The sequence below is a fragment of the Bombina bombina genome, chromosome 9 (genome assembly GCF_027579735.1).
Source record: "Bombina bombina isolate aBomBom1 chromosome 9, aBomBom1.pri, whole genome shotgun sequence".
In the NCBI taxonomy this organism is placed as follows: domain Eukaryota; kingdom Metazoa; phylum Chordata; class Amphibia; order Anura; family Bombinatoridae; genus Bombina; species Bombina bombina.
In genome coordinates, this window is record NC_069507.1 from 65,676,810 (window position 1) to 65,701,103 (window position 24,294).

The 24,294-nt window shown below is 40.7% G+C and overlaps 1 protein-coding gene across 2 annotated transcripts in view; it reads left to right on the forward strand.

The window, feature by feature from the left end:
• The window catches only part of WDFY4 (WDFY family member 4), a 598,790-nt gene that overhangs the window by 555,850 nt on the left and 18,646 nt on the right, over positions 1-24,294 (forward strand). For both annotated transcript variants that reach the window (XM_053692180.1, XM_053692181.1), the window contains exons 58-60: positions 13,608-13,787; positions 14,461-14,613; positions 14,845-14,893. In XM_053692180.1, the coding sequence (XP_053548155.1) occupies positions 13,608-13,787; positions 14,461-14,613; positions 14,845-14,893 (382 nt within the window). The remainder of the gene's footprint in view (positions 1-13,607; positions 13,788-14,460; positions 14,614-14,844; positions 14,894-24,294) is intronic.

Consider the following 24,294-nt stretch of genomic DNA (forward strand, 5'->3'; position numbering starts at 1 on the left):
GTTTACACGTTCTTACAATATAAGCCGTTTTTCAAACTGTAGTTATTAAAGCAAAGTACATTTCTGTGTTGCAGTTGTTTTTGTCCCGATCTAGTGTAGACCGCACTTCTGCTTTTACCAAGAAGAGCAGTTATACAGATTGAGCAGCCATCTTTGATCCTGCCTGGTCTTTTGTAAAATTGGCTTCTGTGTTTCAGTGATCAGTAGTTTTTCAGAGGTGAATTATTTGTGGGACATTCTTCTGGCCGGTAGGAGCCTCAGGCATCTGAGGCTATTTTGATAAAGTATTGTCTTATATTGATTGCAATATTTATTTTTATTTTGTTTTTTGGCCTGATGATTTAAAATAATTTTCTGAAGCATTAAGTTTTCATTTTGCATTAAGAATCCCTATATTTCTACGTTACTTGTGGGACTTTTTGCTAGACTATGGATACAGATCAGGAGCAATCTATCTCCATTGATAGATGTTTACTTTGCTTAGATAACCAGATTGCCCTACCTATGCAGTTTTGTTCTGCCTGTTTAGGAAAGACTTTGAAATGTAAAGGAAAAATTCTCCCTTCTGAGCCAAGTGTCTCTCAGGGATCTGCTATGCATGATATGCCTCAGCTTTCTCCTCAGAAGTCCCAAGCCTTAATTGTTTCTCATACTGTACCATCTGTGTCCGCTCATCCACCTGGGGGTGTTGATTTACCTTGGGATTTCTTCTGCAGTAACTGCGACTTTGTCGGCTTTCCCTGCATTGGGTAAGCGTAAGAAAAAATATAAACATTTGCCTGATTCTAAGGCTTCTGATTCTAGGACTGCATTAGCAATTCTTGATTAGATATCTGTTGAGCAGCATACTTCAGTAGCTTCTGAAGGCAAGATCTCAGACTCTGACACTTTAGCAGAGAAATCTTCAGAATCTGAAGAGGTTAATTTTAGATTTAAGCTTGAACACCTCCGATTACTATTGAAGGTGGTCCTAGCTACCTTATACGACTCTGAACCTTCGGTTGTTGTCAACCCCACAAAGTCTTCTAAATTGGATAGAATCTATGATTCCCCATCTTTCTGAGGAGGTTTTTCCTATCCCAAGGAAGATTTCTGAAATTATCACTCAGGAATGGGGTAAGCCAGGCGTTCCTTTTTCACCTTCCCCTGTTTTTAAAAAGATGTTTCCTGTTACTGACTCTATTCGTGACTCATGGCACACTGTTCCGAAAGTATAAGGGGCTATTTCTACTCTTGCTAAGAGAACTACCATTCCTATTAAGGATAGTTGCTCTTTTAAAGACCCAATGGACAAAAAGCTAGAGGCTTACTTAAAAAATATGTACATTCATCAAGGATCACAGTGGCAACCAGCAGCGATGCGGGAGCTGCATCTTATTGTTGTGATGCATTGTCTGATCTTATTACACCGGAAACTACAGTAGAGGAGATCCAAGATAGGATCAAAGCTCTCAAATTGGCAATACATAAATACATTTATCTGTGATGCCAATATGCAGATAATTCAACTGGGAGCTAGGATGTCTAGCTTCACGGTTCTATTACTACTCTGTGGTTAAAATCTTGGTCGGCCGATGTCTCTTCTAAGGCCAAGCTTTTGGCTTTACCTTACAAGGGAAAGACTCTGCTTGGTCCTGTTCTGGCAGAGATCATTTCAGAGATTACAGGTGGAAAGGGATATTTCCTACCTCAGGACAAGAAGAATAGACCTAGAGGTCGTCAGACCTCTAATTTTCATTCCTTTTGTAACTTTAAGGGACCAAAGTCCTCCCCTTCCTCTTCCAAACCTGATCAACCAACCCAGATGTTCTTGGAAATCCAACCAGCCCTGGAATAAGGTAAAACAAAACAAGAAGCCCTCTGTTAAATCTAAATCAGCATGAAGGTTCTGCCCCCAATTCCAGTGTGGATCAGGTGGGGGGCAGGCTTTCTCTTTTTCATCAAGCCTGGATACGAGATGTCCCAGACCCTTGGGTGTTGGACATAGTATCACAGGGTTACAGAATGGGATTCAAGTCTTGCCCTCCCAGGGGCAGATTTCTCCTGTCAAGACTAAGCCTTCTTAAACTGTGTAAAAGACCTATTCTCTCTGGGAGTTATTGTTCCTGTCCCGCTAGCAGAACAGGGTGGAGGATTTTATTCAAATATATTTGTGGTTCCCAAAAATGAGGAAACTTTTTGGAACATTTTAGACCTCAAGTGTCTCAACAAATTCCTCAGGGTTCCGTCCTTTAAGATGGAAACTATTTGTTCCATTCTTCCTTTGGTACAGGAAGGTCAGTTTATGATGACCATAGATCTGAAGGACGCATACCTTCATGTTCCCATTCACAGGGAGCACCATCAGTATCTGAGGTTTGCCTTTCTGGACAAGCACTTCCAATTTGTTGCACTTCCATTCGGTTCTGGCTCCCAGAATATTCACAAAGGTTCTGGGGGCACTATTGGCTGTGATCAGATCCCAGGGAATTGCTGTAGCACCTTATCTAGACAACATCTATATTTATTTATCATCTTTTCTCATACAGAGATGCTGTTGTCTTTTCTGCTATCCACATTCCAGGAGTGGACAACTGGGAAGCAGATTTTATGAGCAGACAGACCTTTCATCAAGGAGAGTGGGCTCTCCATCCAGAAGTATTTTCTCAGATAACCCTCAAGTGAGAGGTTCCCGAGTTGGATCTGATGGCGTCCCGTCAAAACGCCAAGGTTCCAAAGTACGGTTCAAGGTCAATGGATCCTCAGGCCGTTCTTATAGATGTTCTAGCGGTTCCTTGGAGGTTTTCTCTGACTTATCTGTTTCCTCCGTGCTCTCCTTCCACAAGTCATTTCTCATATTAAACAGGTGAGAGCACCAGTAATTCTAATAGCTCCTGCATGGCCTCGCAGGATCTGGTTCGTGGATCTAGTGAGGATGTCATCTCTACCTCCTTGGAGGTTACCTCAGAGGAAAGACCTTCTACTTCAGGGTACTTTCCTCCATCCAAACCTAGATTCTCTGAAGCTAACTGCTTGGAGATTGAATGCCTAGTTCTGTCTAAACGTGGTTTTTCTGATGCGGTCATTGAAACTATGATTCAGGCTCGAAAACCGGTTACTTGCAAGATTTACCATAAGATATGGCGTAAATATCTTTTCTTCCTAAATGGAAATAGTCCACAGCTGCATTCATTACTTTTGGGAAATAAGAACCTGGTCATCAGGAGGAGGCAAATACACCCCAGCCAAAGGCTTAAAGGGACACTAAACCCATTTTTTTTATTTTGTGATTCAGATAGAGCATGAAATTTTAAGCAACTTTCTAATTTACTCCTATTATCAAATTTTCTTCCTTCTCTTGGTATCTTTATTTGAAATGCAAGAATGTAAGTTTAGATGCCGGACCATTTTTGGTGAACAACCTGGGTTGTTCTTGCTGATTGGTAGATAAATACATCCACCAATAAAAAAGTGCTGTCCAGAGGTCTGAACCCCAAAAAAAGCTTAGATGCATTCTTTTTCAAATAAAGATAGCAAGAGAACGAAGAAAAATGGATAATAGGAGTCAATTAGAAAATTTCTTAAAATTGCATGCTCTATCTGAATCACGAAACCATCCCAACTCATTAACAGCTTCACAAGCAATCAGCGTTGTCTAACTTCGCTTCACTGCCTGCTTTCTTCTCTCAAGTACATGGCGGAGGCGCTGCTACTATTCGTCACACTGGGCCGTGTTGCTGTTCCACGACGTAGATTCCGGTAAGATCGTTTCATTTTACTTCATCAGAATGTAATGTAACTTATTATGCTTTCCTGTAAGGAACTATCTTGCGGACTTATTAAGTATATGTATAGGGCCTCAGTTATACTCCTTTGGTATCTTGGAATCGAGGGTTAATATCTCCCGAGGGGGATTATTGAACAGGGGGGTTTGTAATCATGTTTGTTATGTGATTCAATCTGCTTCTGTGTAGTGTTAACTGGGCTCTTGGCTTAGAACATAAAGGCCTTTGGAAGTGACGCAACCTTATGGTTGGGCGCATTTTTTTTTTTACTGTACGGTTCACCTTGTGACGGGACGTGTTTACGTTCTGGTCTTCCATTTCCGCATTCCTGACCGTGTGGCGACTGAAAAATTAGAGTCTGCTTGTGTCTGGTTCTAGGAGGTGGTGAGTGCCCCAGCCATTGTGGGTGTCAGGTGCCGTTTTAAGTTTTTTCTTAGTCCATATTATACTATTCTCTATCTAGTTATGGAGGATCTTTCCCAGTTTTTGTTGAAAGATCAGGGTTCCGTTTGGCTGGTCCTGCAGGTATACCTGCTTTCTTCCTGGGCGTTAACCTATGGGTTGCCTTATATTTTCTTTTATCCGGTTAGGATGTCTTTTAATTTTGATTATCTGTTTTCTTTGGGAACTTCTGGGATCAATTCTCTCTGGTTGCTTCTTCAGAAGTTGGTTAAGGGACACGTTAGTCCTAGGTTTGTCTGTTTTACCTTCCCCTTTGAGGGAGGATTTAGCCAACTTGACAGTTATGACCCCAGTTGTGGCTGGTCCTGCTGAAATTCAGATCTTCTGTCCTGTGGCTTATTCAGACATGTGGTGCCTGTTCTGCCTGGCTGGTTAGGTGGGGCGCTGAGTGCTCATGTTATTATTTGTGTGTTTTCTTGTTTTTCTTTACAAATTCAGCTAAACACTCTAAAAGGATCCGTATGGCTGGGAGGATTGTGTTGGTCCTTATTCAGCATTCAATCTGGTGACCGGGTCAGTGGAGTTCCACTGCGTCACTCTCTTGGCTCTGATTTCCTCAGGGCCTAGAGTTCCCTTCCTCTCTTGGGAGGATTGGGGGCTTAGCGCCTCTTACTGCTGTTTTGAGAGGTTTGGCCTTCTGAGGATCTGGAATTGTCCTTGGACTTGTTCCTGCTGTGGTTCTCTTCTTGAGACCTTTCGGACTTTGTCTGTTCCTCGGGTTCCTTCGGGGGACCTGGTTCCCTTCGGGAGTTGGTTCCTTTGTAGGGACATGGGCAGTGTGGTCTCCTTGAGCTCTGTTTAGGGTTTCTTCCCCGGAGCTGGGGGATGCATCCTTCTTTCATGTGGAGACTAGCCTTTGTTCGAGTGACTTTGTCCTTAAAGGGACAGTACACTGTAAAATAGTTTTTCCATTAATGTATTTTAAATGACTTGTTATACCAACTGCAGAGTATAAAATATTTGAGAAATTCCATTTTCATGCTTATTTGTGTATATGAAGTAGCTGATTTTGTGCTTTGAAACCACAGCCTATTACAATGGGTTGAACTTAAAGGGGATATCAGATCTCATTATGTTCTAAGTTTGTGTAAACAGACTTGCTTCCTTATCTTTTATTTGGCTGGAACACCAAAGCTCAATACATAGAGAGAACAATGGAAAATGATCATTTCTCTTGTTAAGTATATCCAGTCCACGGATCATCCATTACTTATGAAATATATTCTCCTTCCCAACAGGAAGCTGCAAGAGTCCACCCACAGCAAAGCTGCTATATAGCTCCTCCCCTAACTGCCATATTTAGTCATTCTCTTGCAAGCCTCAACATAGATAGGAGGTCGTGAGAGTCTGTGGTGCTTTCTACTTAGTTTATTCTTCAATCAAAAGTTTGTTATTTTTAAATGGCACCGGAGTGTGCTGTTTATCTCAGGCAGTATTTGGAAGAAGAATCTGCCTGCGTTTTTCTATGATCTTAGCAGACGTAACTAAGATCCATTTGCTGTTCTCACACATTCTGAGGAGTGAGGTACTTCAGAGGGGGAATGGCGTGCAGGTTTTCCTGCAGATAAGGTATGTGCAGTAAAATATTTTTCTAGGAATGGAATTGACTAAGAAAATACTGCTGATACCGAAGTAATGTAAGTAAAGCCTTAAATGCAGCGATAGCGACTGGTATCAGGCTTATTAATAGAGATACATACTCTTATAAAAATGTGTTTTAAAACGTTTGCTGGCATGTTTAATCGTTTTTTAACATATGTTTGGTGATAAAACTTATTGGGGCCTAAGTTTTTTCCACATGGCTGGCTTAAATTTTGCATAGAAACAGTTAACTGAAGCTTCCCACTGTTGGCTGTGGCAGTTTGTTGTGTCTGTTTTTAAAAACGTCTATGTCGTTTTTTTTGTATCTGTTTTTTGCATTAAGGGGTTAATCATCCATTTGCAAGTGGGTGCAATGCTCTGTTACCTTATTACATGTACTGTAAAAATTTCGTTTGTTTTACTGCCTTTTTTTCACTGTTTTTCAAATTTTGACAAAATTTGTTTCTCTTAAGGGCACAGTAACGTTTTATATATTTGCTTGTTAACTTGATTTAAAGTGTTTTCCAAGCTTACTAGTCTCATTATTAGTCTGTTCTAACATGTCTAACATAGAGGAAGCTCTGTGTTCATTATGTTTTAAAGCCATGGTGGAACCCCATCTTAGAATGTGTACCAGATGTACTGATTTCATGTTAAACAATAAAGATCATTTTTTGTCTTTAAAAACATTATCACCAGAGGATTCTGTCGTGGGGGTAGTTATGCCGACTAACTCTCCCCACGTGTCAGACCTTTTGACTCCCGCTTTAGGGACTCACGCTCAAATGGCGCCAAGTACATCAAGGGCACCCATAGCGTTTCTTTTACCAGGGGATTCTGTCGAGGGGAAAGTTATGCCGACTAACTCTCCCCACGTGTCAGACCCTTCGACTCCCGCTTCAGGGACTCACGCTCAAATGGCGCCAAGTACATCAAGGGCGCCCATAGCGTTTATTTTACAAGACATGGCAAAGGTGGTGAATAATATTCTGGCAGCAGTATTAGTCAGACTACCTGAAATTAAAGGAAAGCAGTTAGCTCTGGGGGTAGATACAGAGCATACAGACGCTTTAAGAACCATGTATGATACTACCTCACAATATGCTTAGTCTGTGGGTGATTTTTTTTTTGACTCAGGGAAGATGATTTAACCTGATTCTGATATTTCTACATTTAAAATTTATGCTTGAGAACCTCCACTTGTTGCTCAGGGAGGCTTTGGCTGCTCTGAATGAATGTGTACAATCGCAGGGCCAGAGAAATTGTGTAGACTGGATAAATAATATGCAGTGCCGGTGTGTACTGATGTTTTTCCAATACCTTAAGAGGTTTACTAAATTTTTTTTTTTAATAAGGAATGGGATAGACCAGGTGTGCCGTTCTCTTCCCCTCCTATTTTTTAGAAGAATGTTTTCTAATAGTTACCACCACACGGGACTTCTGGCAGACAGTTCCTAAGGTGGAGAGAAGAGTTTCTACTCTAGCTAAGCGTACCACTACCTCTGACGAGGACAGTTGTGCTTTTTAGATCCAATGGATAAAAAATGTTTATTCAACAGGGTTTTATCCTGCAGCCCCTTGCATACATTGCTTCTGTCACTGCTGCTGCAGCGTTCTGGGTTGAGTCTCTTGATGAGGCTTTACAGTTAAGCGACTCCATTGGATGAATATATTTGACAAGCTTATGCTAGCCAATTCCTTTGTTTTCTGATGCCTTGTTCATTTGACTAGACTAACGGCTAAGAATTCTGTTTTTTACTATACTGGCGCGCAGAGCGCTATGGCTTATATCATGGTCAGCTGTCGTGACTTTAATAAATAAGCTACTTAACTTCCCTTCAAGGGGCAGACCCTATTCGGGCCTGGTTTGAAGGAGATTATTGCTTATATCACTGGAGGAAAAGGTCATGCCCTTCCTCAGGATAGGTCCAAATCAAGGGCCAAAAAAAAAAAAAAAAAAAAAAAAGTCTAATTTTCGTGCCTTTTAAAAAACTTCAGGGCAGGTGTGGCATCCTCTTCCTCTAAGGCAAAACAAGAGGGAATTTTTGCTCAGTCCAAGGCGGTCTGGAGACAATCGGACCTGGAACAAAGATAAGCAGGCCAAGGAGCCTGCTGCTGCCTCTAAGGCAGCATGAAGGAACGGACCCCTATCCGGTAACGGATCCTATAGGGGGCAGACTTTCATTCTTCGCCCAGGCGTGGGCAAGAGATGCCCAGGATCCCTAGGCATTGGAATTTATATCCCAGAGATATCTTCTGGATTTCAAAGATTCCCCCCCCAAAAAAGGGGAAATTTCGCCTTTCACAATTATCTGCAAACCAGATAAAGAAGGAGGCATTCTTACATTGTGTACGAGATCCATCCAGTTCCAAGAGAGGAACAGGGACAGAGTTTTTACTCAAATCTGTTTGTGGTTCCCAAGGAGAGGGAACCTTCAGACCTATTTTGGATCTAAAGATCTTAAACAAATTCCTCAGAATTCCGTCATTTAAGATGGAAACTATTCGTACCATTTTAACTATGATCCAGGAGAGTCAATAGAGGACTACAATGGATTTGAAGGATGCTTATCCTCACATTGTGATGCATAAAGATCATCGTTTTTCAGGTTTGCCTTTCTAGACAGGCATTACCAGTTTGTAGCTCTTTCCTTTGGGATATCTACAGCCACAAGAATCTTTATGGAGGTTCTGGGGTCGCTTTGGCGGTCCTTAGACCGCGGGGCATAGAAGTGGCCCCTTATTTAGACGACATCCTGATACAGGCGTCAAACATCCAAATTGCCCAGTCTCATACGGACGTAGTACTGGCATTTCTGAGATCACATGGGTGGAAAGTGAACAAGGAAAGAGTTCTCTATCCCCAATCTCAAGGGTTTCCCTCCTAGGGACTCTGATAGATTCTGTAGAAATGAAAATTTACCTGACGGAGTCCAGGTTGTCAAAGTTTCTAAATTTCTGCCGTGTTTTTTCATCCCATCCGCGCCCTTCGGTGGCTCAGTACATGAATGAAATCGGCTTAATGGTAGCGGCAAGGGACATAGTACCGTTTGCACGTCTACATTTCAGACCGCTGCAACTATGCATGCTCAGTCAGAGGAACGGGGATTACACAGATTTGTCCCCCTGTTAAACCTGGACCAAGAGACCAGAGATTCTCTTCTCTGGTGACTATGTCGGGTCCATCTGTCCAAGGGTATGACCTTCCGCAGGTCAGATGGGACAATTGTTACAATAGATGCCAGCCTTTTAGGTTGGGATGCAGTCTGGAACTCCCTGAAGGCTCAGGGATAGTGGACTTAGGAGGAGACCCTCCTTCTAATAAATATTCTGGAACTGGGAGTGATATTCCATGCTCTTCAGACTTGGCCTCAGTTAGCAACTCTGAGGTACATCATACTCAGTCGGACAATATACACGACTGTGGCTTACATCAGCCATCAAGGGGGAACAGAAGTTCCCTAGCGATGTTAGAAGTCTTACAATAATTCACTGGACAGAGACTCACTCTTGTCTATCAGCTATCCATATCCCAGGTGTTGAGAACTGGGAGGTGGATTTTCTAAGTCGTCAGACTTTTCTTCCGGGGGAGTGGGATTTCCTCCGGAGGTCAAGACCAAGCAGGAGAGGGCTTTGGTGTTTTTGACAGCGCCTGCGTAGCCACGCAGGACCTGGTATGCAGATCTGGTGGACATGTCATCCTTTCAATCACGGTCTCTGCTTCTGAGACAGGTCCCTCTACCTCAGGGTCCTTTCAACCATCTAAATAGAATCAATCTGAGATGGACTGCCTGGAGACTGAATGCTTGATGTTATCAAAGCATGGCTTCTCCGAGTCAGTCATTGATACCTTAATACAGACATGAAAGCCTGTCTCTAGGAAAATTGAACATAGATATGGTGTAAATATCTGATTGTTATGAATCCAAGGGTTACTCATGGAGTAAAGTCTGGATTCCCAGGATATTATCTTTTCTCCAAGATGTTTTTGAGAAAAGGGTTGTCAGCTAATTCCTTAAAAGGGGACAGATTTTTACTCTGTCTATTTTTTTGCACAAGCGTCTGGCAGGTATTCCTTTTGGGTAGCTAATTCCTCGACTCGTAGAGTCTCCAAGTTATCTGTGTTACAATGTGATTCTCCTTATCTGGTCCTTCATACGAATAAGGTAGTCCTGCGTACCAACCTGGGTTTTTTCCTAAGGTGGTATCTAACAAGTTCATCACTCAAGAGATAGTTGTTCCATGCTTGTATCCTAATCCTTCCTCAAAGAAGGAACGTCTATTACACAATATTGGACGTGGTTTGTGCTTTAAAGTTTTACTTACAAGCTACTACAGTTTTCATCAAACGTTCACCTTGTTTGTTGTCTATTCTGGACAGAGGAGAGGTCAAAAGACTTCAGCAGCCTCTCTGTCTTTTTGGTTAAAAAGCATAATTCATTTAGCTTATGAGACTGCTGGACAGCAGCCTCCTGAAGGGATTACAGCTCATTCTACTAGAGCTGTGGTTTTCACTTGGGCCTTTTTTAAATGTGGCTTCTGTTTAACAGATTTACAAGACGGAGTCTTGGTCTGCGCTTCATACTTTTCAAATTTAACAAATTTGATACCTTGCTTCTTCGGAGGCTATTTTTGGGAGAAAGGGTTTTTTACAGGCAGTGGTAACTTCCGTTTAAGTACCTGCCTTGTCCCTCCCATCATCCGTGTACTTTAGCTTTGGTATTGGTATTCCATAAGTAATGGATGATCCGTGGACTGGATACACTTAACAAGAGAAAACATAATTTATGCTTACCTGATAAATTTATTTCTCTTGTAGTGTATCCAGTCCACGGCCCGCCCTGTCACTTTAAGGCAGGTAATTTTTTCATTTGAACTACAGTCACCACTGCACCCTATGGTTTTTCCTTTCTCTGCATGTTTTCGGTCGAATGACTGAATATGGCAGTTAGGGGAGGAGCTATATAGCAGCTTTGCTGTGGGTGGACTCTTGCAGCTTCCTGTTGGGAAGGAGAATATATTTCATAAGTAATGGATGATCCGTGGACTGGATACACTACAAGAGAAATAAATTTATCAGGTAAGCATAAATTATGTTTGTATTACTTAACCATCCTGCATCCCACTGAAAGTGTAATCTCTTCTGCTGGCTGTGTATACTTAGGCTATTCAATGGCCTATACTCCAGTATTAATTTGTTCAGTATAGGTGGCGATACCACAGGCTAAATCAGCTATTTCAAATGCTGAAATAGGAGTAAAGGAGCTACTTGTAACCAATTTAATACACTCTAGCAGGTTAAAAGGATCATTGGGAATAATTTAAAGGGGAGAATTTTTTTGGTTGAACTGTCCCTTTAAGGTATCCCCTTGTTCTTGGTCGCAGTGTGGCTATTGCGCCTAGGGATTCCGTTGCGGGTTGTATCGGACTGTTAGGATCTAGAGCTGGTCGAGGGTTCCCCAGTTCCAGGAAACTTGGGCAATGTCTTTTGGTTGGGCTAGTTGAACTGGTTCAGTTGACCCGGTTTTCTGGGTACTGATGCCCCCTGGGCTTGCCTTTCGCCTTGATTGGTTTCCCTTGGTTGGATTGCAGAAAGAGTGTGATGGCTTCGCTGCTCTGCAAACAAGGGGGTTCGCTGTGGAACCACTGCAGCTATGGCACCTTGATCTGTGTGCTAGCCAGTTAAATTCTTCAGGGGATTCCATCCAGGTCAGGGCGTTGGAGAATTGTTCTCTTGGTTTAGCCTATGGCTGTGTCCTGGGGGCAGGTCCTCTGTCCTTCCCTCCATTTGCTGGCCCCCTTTGTCTTGGGGGGGGCTTATATCCTTTCGGAAGTATGGTCCCTATCTTAGGGCTTCTCATGACTTCAGGAGGTTAGGACAGACGGGTTAGCCTATTTCAGAGAGAGGTACGCTCTCTGGGTTGTTCTGTTCATTTGGAGAGTTGCTGGCTCCACCTTGAGTCTGTTGGGCCTTTAGCTAGATCTCTAGGTCTGCGGCCTCGTTGTTTGAGCCTGGGGTTTTTCTGGTCCCCTGGTTCAGACCTGACAATGCTTGGGCTGGCCCGGCTGGAGGTAGGTCCTGAGATCTGTTGTTTTCTCGGATCTTCGGGGCGCATTGGTCCTCGTTGAGGTTCTGGGCTCTCCTTTTATTTTGAGACCTATGTGTAGGTCTGGCGGTTTTGGTTGCCTAGAGTGTGCCTTCTGTAGTGGAGGTTTAGTACCCTTCTAGCAAGTCTTTCTTCTGTGTCATCCTGAGTATGGCTGCGTGTTCTTGACTCAGGTGTTTACTTTCGTCTGGGTCTGCTACATGTAATTTTGCCTTAATGCCTCAGTGTTCTGAGTTAGGATGATGTTTGGTCTCTGTTTTCAGTTGAGGCGCTGGTTGACTTGCTGCCTGGCAAGTGAAGGGACTCAAGGGAGATGTGGCGTAGTGGTTAGCTCCACCGCTTCTGATGCAGAAGGTTGTGGGTTTGAACCCAGTTAAAGCTCCTATTTTCTCATCCGGAATGTGCTTCTGGTGACGGCTTGCTCTTTGAAACCAGCTACAGCTGTTTGTGCCTTGATCGAGTGCTAGCTAGCTGTTCCAATCCTTGCAGGATGTTGGGAGAACTTTTTCTCTGTTCTGCTATCGGTTCTAAACCTGGTGGTTTCTCTTTGGATTGGGCGTTGCTTTTCCTTGTTGTCAGGACCCATTTAGGTTTTGTGAGCTTGGTTGATGTGGTTTTTTCTTTGCAGGGGTTCCCTTTGCTAGTAAAGGGTGTGTGGTGGGGGACCGACTGTTGGGCGATGGTGTCTCCCGGAGGACTGTTGGCTCAGTTGTGTCTGATGTTGCGGTCTCTAGCTAGGCTTCTGGGCTATCTGCTGGTCAGTGTCCTTGGGGCCTTTTCCCTTATTTTGTTTTCTCGGCTTCGGACGAAGCAGGTTTTTTTGTTGGGTAGTGGTTTCAGGCCTGGTGCCCTCAGAATGGGCCGCCTAATGTACCCTCCTATTTTGTCATTCAGTGTCCTCTATAGCTTGGGTATTGTTTTCCCAAAAGTAATGAATGCAGCTGTGGACTCTTTACATATAGGAAGAAAAACAGCTCCCTACCCGTATTTTTATTCTTTTGGCACCTTTTCACCCAGATATTTCTTCTACTGTTCCTTGTTCCACGGCAGAATGACTGGGGGATGAGGGAAGTGGGAGGAGTATTTAAGCCTTTGGCTGGGGTGTCTTTGCCTCCTCCTGGTCACCAGGTTCTTATTTCCCAAAAGTAATGAATGCATCTGTGGACTCTTTCCATTGGAATAAAAGAAAATTATCAGGTAAGCATATTTTATGTTTTCTTGGTGTGAATCTAAGGGGTTCTCTATGCTGTCATCATTCAGCGATGTCTGGCGGACAAGATACGCTACAGCATATCATGTCCGCCAGACATTGGTAAATCGGCCCCTTAGGGTGGTATATTTAATCAGAAGCACACCACCTCCGCTATGGAGTCCAGTGTGAGTGTACTTGCAGAGCTGGCTAGTAGTATGGTATATGCCAGCAATATTTATAGTGCATCCTGCCCTTTCAATAGCGCTCCACTTTTAATCTAGGCCTTTGACGATAGATAAGAACCATAAGGCCCATCAAGTCTGCCCACATTCTCTTCTCAAGGATAAGCTTAATCAATTCTCATGATAAATTTATGCAAATTAATTCCAATACCAACTCTATTGAAAATATGTTATATGTGTGTAGGCTATGTGCATATGTCCCTGATCTTATTCCACTATATCATGTGTCACTTTTGTATGTTGATTAATATTTCATTAGGTGTTGACAGGCCATGGCTCAGCTGTGCTCTGTATATTTGCCTCGGTACAGTATGGGGTGCTGATCAGTGGCTCAGCAGATGGCTCCTGCATTATCTGGGACCTGGACAAACTGTACTGCGTTCGACGACTTCCACCTCACCCTGGAGAAGTGACGTGTGTCGTCATCAGTGACAGCACGGTGAGGAATTGCCTTTCTGAGAACAAAGAATAGTTTTTATTAGAATGTTTAGGGAAATGTTTTATGTAATTTTGTAAATGGATATATACCCACTACTGCCCAGGATTGTAATGTCCTAAGGCTGTAGATGTCAAGTAGACTGCCTTAAAGTAGTTGCTACAAATCCAAGTTTAAAAAAGTATTCTTTAGCAGTGCCGATCTCTGATACCTGGTTTAAATATTAAAACGAAAGACTCTGTAGCCCCACTATACTACTGATCCATATTCTTTAAAGTCAAATTTAATTCATTTAAAAAAAATCTAATCTACTTAGAATATCAAACTGTGCACAGTCTTTTTATATGTAGACTTTCTGAGGCACCAGCATCTACTGAGCATGTGCAAGAATTCAGTGTATACGTATATCAGTGTGTGATTTGCTGATGACTGTCACATGATAAAGTGGGCCAGGAAAGGGACGAAATGTCATATTTATCAGGAAAAAAAATCTACTGCTCTTTTGAAATTTAGAGTAAGTGCTATTACAATTCTACATTTCTAGTCAATCTGAGGCTCTGCATATTCTATTGCCGATTTCAACATGCAATGTTATCAGTTTACTGGGGTTCACGTCTCACTTGTCCAACTGTGACTCTGAGATGCTGTATTCTTACAGGTGCATTATGTCTCCTAGGGTTCTGCAGCTTCCTGCTGCCGCTCGGTTCTCTACGTGTGGACAGTAAGTGGTGATCCCATATCATGTGTAGACACTGGTTGTGAAATCTTGAGTTGCTGCTTTGCCGGTTTGAGCATGATCATCACAGGGTCTGATGACGGAACTGTCAAGGTGAGACAGCAACGCATTAACATCTGTCTATCAAAACTCCTTACTGGCAGAGGTTATTAGATGTTAACCCCTTTATTGCCAGACAGCCACCAGTTGGTGTTCTTGATAACCAGGGGTGTGTGCTTTAATCTTGTTACTATCAGCAACTTTCATATGCTCCCCCCTTGACTAACTGACTTTAGCATTAATGAAATCTAATTTAATTTTCTCAAAATCTCTTTTTCTCTGTAGTTTTGGAAGATGGACAGAGCTGGACCACAGGAAGAAATTGGCCTGGGAGGTAACTAGAATCTCTTTATTCTATATTCTTTCAGCCCAAATCCCGAGTGTCTCCTAATACCACCAATTAGCTTTTTTATTGGCAACAGTAATTAGGTCCATTAATAGGATCCGGTCATCTGTAGCCCTACATATCTTTGTGTGGTCTGTCTGCCTCATACTCATTAATTCTCTTAGTTAAAGAGTTACCAGGGTGACTGAGGTACGAGAAGAACTGGAAAATAAAGATAAAATGGTAAATAAAATTAGATAAATTAAATGTACAGTATTAAAAATATATATATTTACACTAACAAATACAGAGTTCTGAAAATATCACTGTTGTCAACTAATCAAAAAAATACATTCCTATTAAGTCCACTTATTATTACTGTAAATTTAGGAAAAGGCCTAATTGTTTCTTGTTATTTTTTACTGCTCTGGCACTATATATATTCGTTATATATCTAAGATAGAGGTGTGTATCATGATCATGGAACTGCAGGGGCATGACCATTTAAGAATACTGAAAAACATTTTGTGTATTGTAGTGAATCCTGTGGTGTAAGCATGCCATATGTATAATATAATGCTGATCAGAGTGTTTTGTGTATTGTAGTGAATCCCATTGTGAGAGCATGCCATATGTATAATATAATGCTGATCAGAGTGTTTTGTGTATTGTAGTGAATCCCATTGTGAGAGCATGCCATATGTATAATATAATGCTGATCAGAGTGTTTTGTGTATTGTAGGGAATCTCGTGGTGTGAGCATGCCATATGTATAATATAATGCTGATCAGAGTGTTTTGTGTATTGTAGGGAATCTCGTGGTGTGAGCATGCCATATGTATAATATAATGCTGATCAGAGTGTTTTGTGTATTGTAGTGAATCCGGTGGTGTGAGCATGCCATATGTATAATATAATGCTGATCAGAGTGTTTTGTGTATTGTAGTGAATCCCGTGGTGTGAGCATGCCATATGTATAATATAATGCTGATCAGAGTGTTTTGTGTATTGTAGTGAATCATGTGGTGTGAGCATGCCATATGTATAATATAATGCTGATCAGAGTGTTTTGTGTATTGTAGTGAATCCTGTGGTGTGAGCATGCCATATGTATAATATAATGCTGATCAGAGCGTTTTGTGTATTGTAGGGAATCCCGTGGTGTGAGCATGCCATATGTATAATATAATGCTGATCAGAGTGTTTTGTGCATTGTAGGGAATCCCGTGGTGTGAGCACGCCATATGTATAATATAATGCTGATCATGTTTTGTGTATTGTAGAGAATCCTGTAGTGTGAGCATGCCATGTGTATAATATAATGCTGATCATGTTTTGTGTATTGTAGAGAATCCTGTAGTGTGAGCAAGCATGCCATGTGTATAATATAATGCTGATCAGAGTGTTTTGTGTATTGTAGGGAATCCCATGGTGTGAGCATGCTATATGTATAATATAATGCTGATCAGAGTGTTTTGTGTATTGTAGTGAATCCTGTGGTGTGAGCATGCCATATGTATAATATAATGCTGATCAGAGTGTTTTGTGTATTGTAGGGAATCCCGTGTGAGCATGCCATATGTATAATATAATGCTGATCAGAGTGTTTTGTGTATTGTACGTGGCTTAACTGAAGTACAAGCTGAGAATTCAGTATTAAAGGGTATGTTAAAAGATGTATTGAGTCACAAGCAAACAGAAACACCTGAGCCACACATAAACCTGCCTGCCCCTTTTTCTGGTAAACGTACAGAATTTAGGGAATTCAAAAATGCTTGGAATTTACTCTTTAGTATGAAACCACAAACTTATTGCACAGAAAAAAATTAAGTACTATCTCTTTTCTCACTGGGGAACCCAGAGCCTGGGCTAATAGATTCCATGAGTCTGGTGATTCTATTTTGGAATCTTTAGAGAATTTATTTTCTGCAATGTTTAGTTTATATGAGGATACAAATAAACAGATTAATGCTGAAACAAAACTGCGATCTTTAAAACAAGGTAAGAGAACAGTGGAAGAGTATGCAACTGATTTCCAGATGTGGGCAAGTGATTCACTATGGAATCAGATATCTTTAAGAAATCGGTTTCGACTTGGACTCTCAGAAATTTTAAAAGATCAGATTTCACGTATAGAGATGCCAGAGACACTAGAAGGGTTAATTTAACAAAGTATTACTTTAGACAGACGTTTGAGAGAAAGAAGGGCAGCGAAATGTAGTTCTGATTTAAACACAAAACGCATCTATCCTCTAACCACAAATACAGATAATCTTTCCAGAAACCCCTCTCCCATGGAGATAGGCTCAATTAAAGGGCCACTATCCCAAGAAGAAAAGGCACGACGTAGATTGGCAAACTTGTGCCTATATTGTGCAAATAAAGACCATCTAGTTTCTGCCTGCCCATCTCTTGCAAGACAGAAAAAGGGTTAGGAAAAGTTTATTAACAGTATAAACCCCACTAAACAACAAACTCACTTATCTATACCTTTTACATTACAGTGGTATCAACAACTTATTCAGACTGAAGCTATAATAGACTCTGGAGCATGCGGATTGTTCATAAGTTCTGAATTTGTTAAAACAAATAATATACCTACTGTCACAAAACAAACACCAATTTTTGTAACATTTATTGACGGATCTTTCATACAAAAGGGACCCATAACAAATCACACCATACCTATGTTACTGTCAACAACTGAAGGAAACAGAGTACATAACTTTTGACATTATTCCCATATTTAATCATACCATTATTCTAGGGTTTCCCTGGTTACAAAAACACAACCCACAGATTGACTGGACCTACTGTAAAACATTGTTTCGATCTGATTACTGTCAAAAAACTTGTTTCCCACATGTATCACTGTCCAGTCTTGAGGTTGTTGTACCAAAGGTGTATCAGGATCTTTCTGAAGTATTTGATTTGAAAGAAGCAGAAACTTTACTTCCTCACAGGTCATTTGATTGCCCCATTGACGTCATCAATAGGTCACAAATACCCCATGGTAAAATGTATCCTTTATCTCAGAATGAATTAACTCATTTACGTCAATATCTTGACGAGAACCTAAAAAAAGGTTTTATATCATCTTCTACATTTCCAGCTGCAGCCGGTATATTTTTGTGAAGAAGAAAGCTAATACCTTAAGACCCATTATAGATTATAAAGCCCTCAATGCTGTCACCATTAAAATCCGTTACCCTTTACCACTTATACCTGAGTTACTCGAATGACTAACAAATGCTACCATTTACACCAAATTAGATTTAAAGGGGGCTTACAACTTAATACGTATTAAAAAAGGTGACGAATGGAAAACCGCATTTCGTACTAGATATGGTCTCTATCAGTATAATATAATGCCATTTGGGCTATGTAATGCCCCAACCACATTTCAACACTTCATAAATTAAATTTTCAGAGATTTGACTGATTTATGCGTAATTATATATCTAGACGATATTCTCATATATTCTAAAAATCTCCAGGAACATGAAAAACATGTACGTTGGGTGCTTACATGCCTACGAGAACATAAATTATTTGCAAAATTACAGAAGTGTCAATTTCATGTAAACAAAATAAAGTTCTTGGGTTATATCATATCACCTAACCACATCCAAATAGACCCAGAAAAGGTAGCTATAATTACAAATTGGTCTCAACCCACTACTGTAAAAGCTCTGCAGAGGTTTTTGGGGTTCTCCAATTTTTATAGAAAGTTTATCTCCAATTTCTCAACAATAACAAAACCATTAACCAAGCTCACTAAAAAGCATCAAAAATGTTTATGGACAGATGAAACACAACAAGCTTTTGACTTTTTAAAAGTCTCACACTCCCAAATCATAAAGCTCAATTTGTTTTAGAAGTTGGCGCATCAAACTCAGGAATTGGAGCTGTTTTGTCACAACGTAATGAACAAACATCCAACCTTCATCCTATATCCTACTCACGTACACTTTTACCAGCTGAGTGTAACTACTCAATTGGAGATAAAGAACTCTTGGCCATTAAATGTTCACTAGAAAATTGGAGACATTTACTAGAAGAAACAACAGATCATACATTTACTAGAAGAAACAACAGATCATACAAATCTAGAATATTTGAAAACTAACAAAACTTTGTCTTCACGACAAGTGAGATGGGCCTTGTTCATGGATAGATTTAATTTTCGCATAACTTATAGACCTGGTACCCAAAATTGTAAGGCAGATGCCCTATCTAGAATACATGATTTCACCCCTCCTAAAGATTCTGTAACTCAAATAATTCCGCCAAAAAAATTCTTGGCAAACCTTACCTCTTTAGAAAAAGAGATATTGGAAACACTGGAATCTAACCCAGAAGTCACAGAGAACTGTGAACTAGAACCAAACTCTGGGTTGTATTATCATAAAGGTAAAATGTACATACCAACAAAACTCAGAGAAACCTTTAATCCTCATTTTCATGATAACCTCATGGCTGGACACCCTGGTGTTAAAAAGACCATAGATTTGATCAGAAGGTACTTTTGGTGGCCACAAATGAACACTCCCATATATAAATATTTCACTACCTGTGAGGTCTGCACCAGATATAAAATGGATCATAGAAAACCCATTGGATATTTAACTTCCATCCCAATCCCTGATATACCTTGGTCAACAATCTCTATGGATTTCATAGTTGAGCTACAAAAGTCACAACAACAGGACACAATTTTAGTAGTGGTAGATCACCTCACTAAACTAGCTCACTTTATTCCATTAAAAGGTTTACCTACAGCTAAAACAACAGCAACTGTTTTCATAGACTCTATAGTTAAACTACATGGACTTCCTACAACTATAATCACTGACCGGGGTACACAATTCACCTCATCTTTCTGGAAATCACTTTGTAAAATATTAAAGATTGACTCTAGGCTATCCACATCGTTCCATCCACAAACCAATGGTTTGACTGAAAGGATAAACCAAATATTAGAACAGTACTTAAGATGTTACGTAACTCATCTTCAGGATGATTGGTTATCATTATTATCAATGGCAGAGTTCTCATACAATAACTCTATATCCTCCTAATCAAAAATGACACTTTTCTTTGCTACTTATGGATATCATCCATCAACTATAACAATAAGCAACACTACTGTCAATTCTCCAGCAGCCATCACTTACTCCACATCTTTGCAAGAACGTTTACAAATCCTAAAAACACATCTCTCAGAAGCCAAGACAAGACAAAAATACTATTATGATTCACATCATAGACCAAGTCCGGAATACCAGATTGGAGATTTAGTTTGGCTATCCACCAAACACCTGAAATTACAAACACCTTGTAAAAAGTTATCTAATCAGTTCATCTGACCCTTCCCTGTCAAAAGAATCATAAACTCTAATGCAATAACTCTCAAGCTACCAGACCATTACAGGATACATCGAACTTTTCACGTATCACTTCTCAAGCCTTACTCCTCAGGAAATCGGTCTGCCAGTGATGTTTTACCTCCTCCTCCAATCAATCTTCAAAATCATGAGAAATTCGAAGTAGAAAATATTCTTGATTCACGTATTAGACACAGAAAGGTTGAATATTTAATATATAAGTGATTGTGCTCTTACTTGGCACTTATTATCTTTAATATCCTATTTGTGAATATATTCTCTAAGTCGCCTTTTGACCGCAAGTTATAATTATCTCCACCTGCTGAATCTCTCTCCTTTCCGGAACCTGACCTGCTACTGGGAACTCTCACAGTTCATTGAACTGCTATGCAGGATTACAAACTACCGATCTTCCTACTCTCAGAACCTCTCTGTTGATTCACCACATACACCCATTCATCTGGAACTGCTCATTGTGTAAACAGTAACATTTGTTGTCCTCTGAACCGCAAGTATTGTAACCACGAAGCCGCTACTGAGTTGCTGTTGTATTTTCCACTGACTCTGTTCTATGCTTACGTTCTCTGTGATTTGTTATATGAACGCTGAGTCTTTACTCATCTCTCTCACTGGGCGTCAGTTTGGCCTATTGCTTGATACTTTGCAGACGCTAACAGATATACAGCTGCTATATAGTTACCATCTGATATTAAACTATAACCATGTTTACTACTATAAGTTACATTGGGTAATATAGTTTAAGCATTGCGGTCACTAATACATATAACTCTTATAAATCTGTTTTAATGATATACTACTAGATTTATTACCATTTTATCTGGCAATATCTATTACAGCAACAAAACTTATATGTCAACCAAATATATATAGTGAATTCTAACAGTATTGTAGGGAATCCCTTGGTGTGAGCATGCCATATCTATAGTATAATGCTGATCAGAGTGTTTTGTGTATTGTAGGGAATCCCGTGGTGTGAGCATGCCATATCTATAATATAATATACATCATCAAAGGAATGTTGGCTGTGCGAGGCAGCCAAAAGAATGTTGGCTGCACAGTCAGCCAAAAGAATCCACCTGGATGCAGCGTAGGCAAACCCGAAGCCTTAAAAAAAAAAAACACGCAACCGCCCGCACAAAATAACTAAAAAACACATAACCGCCCGCAAGAAATATAAATAAAAATACGTAACTGCCTGCACAAAGTATAACAAACACCTAAACCGCCAACCCCGCACATCGCAAAATAATAAAGTAATTAACCCCTAATCTGCAAATAACATAGTTAAAATATTAACCCCTTAACCATCAACCACCCACATCGCAATAAACCTAATTAATCTATTAACCCCTAAACCTCAAAACCCCCACATCGCAATAAACCTATTAACCCCTAAACCGACAAACCCCCACGTCGCAATAAGCCTAATTAACCTATTAACCCCTAAACCGACAAACCCCCACATCGCTATAAACCTAATTAGTATATTAACCCATAAACCACCAACCCCCCACAAGGCAAATAACTAATTTAATTACTAAGCCCCCTAACCTAACACCCCCTAAATTAACCCCAATTACGACTAAACTACAATTAAAATAAAAAATCCTAACATTAAATTACAAAAAATAAAAAAGTCTAACATTACATAAAAAAATAAACATAATTATCAAAAATAAAAAAATATACCAAATCCCTATGAAAATAAAAAAGCTCCCCCAAAATAAAAACACCCCCTAATCGAAACTAAAATACCAATAGCCCATTAAAGGGCCTTTTGAAGGGGATTGCCCTAAGTTAAACAGATCTTTTACATTTAAAAATACTAAGTCCCCCTAACAGTAAAAACCCCTCACCCACCAAACCCCCCAAAATAAAAAAAACTAACGCTAAAAAACCTTAACTACCCATTGCCCCATAAGGGGCATTTGTATGGGCATTGCCCTTAAAAGGGCATTCAGCTCTTTTACTGCCCTTTAAATGGCAATCAGCTCTTTTTCAAGCCCATTAAATCCCAATCTTAAAAATAAAAAATAAAAATAAAATCCTAAAACTAAGCCCCAAATAGGTACTCACCGTTACTGAAGTCCGGTGGAGAAGGTCTTCTTCCTGGTGGCTCCATCATCTTCTATCTTCATCTGGAGCGAAGGCGGCACGGAGCGGAGGTGCGGAGCTGGCTTCCCTGATGCACGGATCCTTAGCGGCGGTCCTCAACTGCGGCGGTCCTCAGAGGCTCCGGTTCTCGGCGGCATGGAGGCTCCTCTTCATGTGATCGTCTGTCGCACTGAAGATTGAATGCAAGGTACCCCATATTTATTGGGGTACCTTGCATTCCTATTGGCTGAAATTTTGAAATCAGCCAATAGAATGAGAGCTACTGAAATCTTATTGGCTTATTTGAACAGCCAATATGATTTCAGTAGCTCTAATCCTATTGGCTGATTTCAATATTTCAGCCAATAGGAATGCAAGGTACCGCAAATTGAATGCGGTACCTTGCATTCAATCTTCAGTGTACGACGGACATCTGATGGAGAGGAGCCTCCACGCCACCGAGGACCGCCGACGTTGAGTACCGCTGCTGAGGATCCATGCATCAGGGGAAGACAGCTCCGCACCTCCGCACCGCCTTCGTTCTGGATGAAGATAGAAGATGATGGAGCCGCCTGGAAGAAGACCTTCTCCACCAGATTTCAGGAATGGTGAGTACCTATTTGGGGCTTAGTCTTAGGCTTTTTATGCCCATATAAATGCCCATTTAGGGGCAATGTGTAGTTTAGGTTTTTTTTAGTGTTATGTTTTTTTATTTTGGGGGGTTTGGTGGGTGGGGGTTTAACGGTTTAACTGGGGGGATTTAGTAATTTTTAAATGTGAAAGAGCTGTTTAACTTAGGGCAATTTAAGGGCTATTGGTAGTTTAGTATTAGTTTAGGGGGTGTTTTTATTTTGGGGGGGTTTATAGGGGTATCAGTTTAGGTTTAATTTTTTTATTTTGGATAGCTGTCAGGTTTTTTTTCCTGCTTTGTTTGCCATGTGCTGCTGGCAGCCATTTTACTCACCTCTCTTGCTGACTCTGGTGCATAGTGTGTGATGCTGCTCATTTCCTGCATGCCCTTTTATGGCCAGACTGGTGTCCATCATCCGTGTGCGACAGGTTGCAGTCTCAGAATTGTGATGTCATCACTTATTATTTAAAGGGACTCTGTTCAGTATGCGTTGCCCTTGCGTTGTCTCAGACCTGTTTGTGAGTTCCAGCTCCTGTGTATTACCTGATCCCTGGCTTGTTCCTGACTCTGCTGTTCTCCTTGTTCCTGATTCCGGCTCGTCTAACTACTCACTTTGGCTCCTGACTCGGCTCGTCTGACTATTCGCTTTGGCTCCTGACTCGGCTCGTCTGACTACCAGCTCTGGTTTTGACTCCTGGCTTGTTATTTGACTTGTGGACTTTTTATTATTTTTTGTTATATAATAAAGGTGTGATTATTTTTGCACTTCTCGTCTCAGTCTGATTCCTGACAATAGCTTTGTTTATTTTTTTCTGTAATTTTACTTTTTTGTTTTTTTGTAACTTTAGCTTGGGGGTTTGTATTTTTTAAACATAGACTGCCCTCTGTGCAGGCTTATTGCCTAGAACATTGGGCCCTTAGTCCCAAACAAAGAGCACTGAAGAGTTTTCCAAAATAGGTTTCTCCAGAAAAGGTTAAAATTATTTATAAAAGCACAGCTCTAACAGGACTAACCTATCTTGTCATGAAACCTCAATAAGAGTGGTCAGCAGGTGACAGACCTTCTTATTCACTGCTCCCCAGTAATGCAGACTAAAAACATAAAAGGGGTATGTATGCCTAGCATTTTATATACAGAATAACAGTTGTATATTACAATTTTCAGATGGCTACTGGCATTGCTTTTCCAGCCATTTGCTGAGGAGAAGGATCAGCTAATGCAATAAATTAAGTTCCGCCAACCAGCCAGTCACTTACTTTTCATTCATCGAATGCTC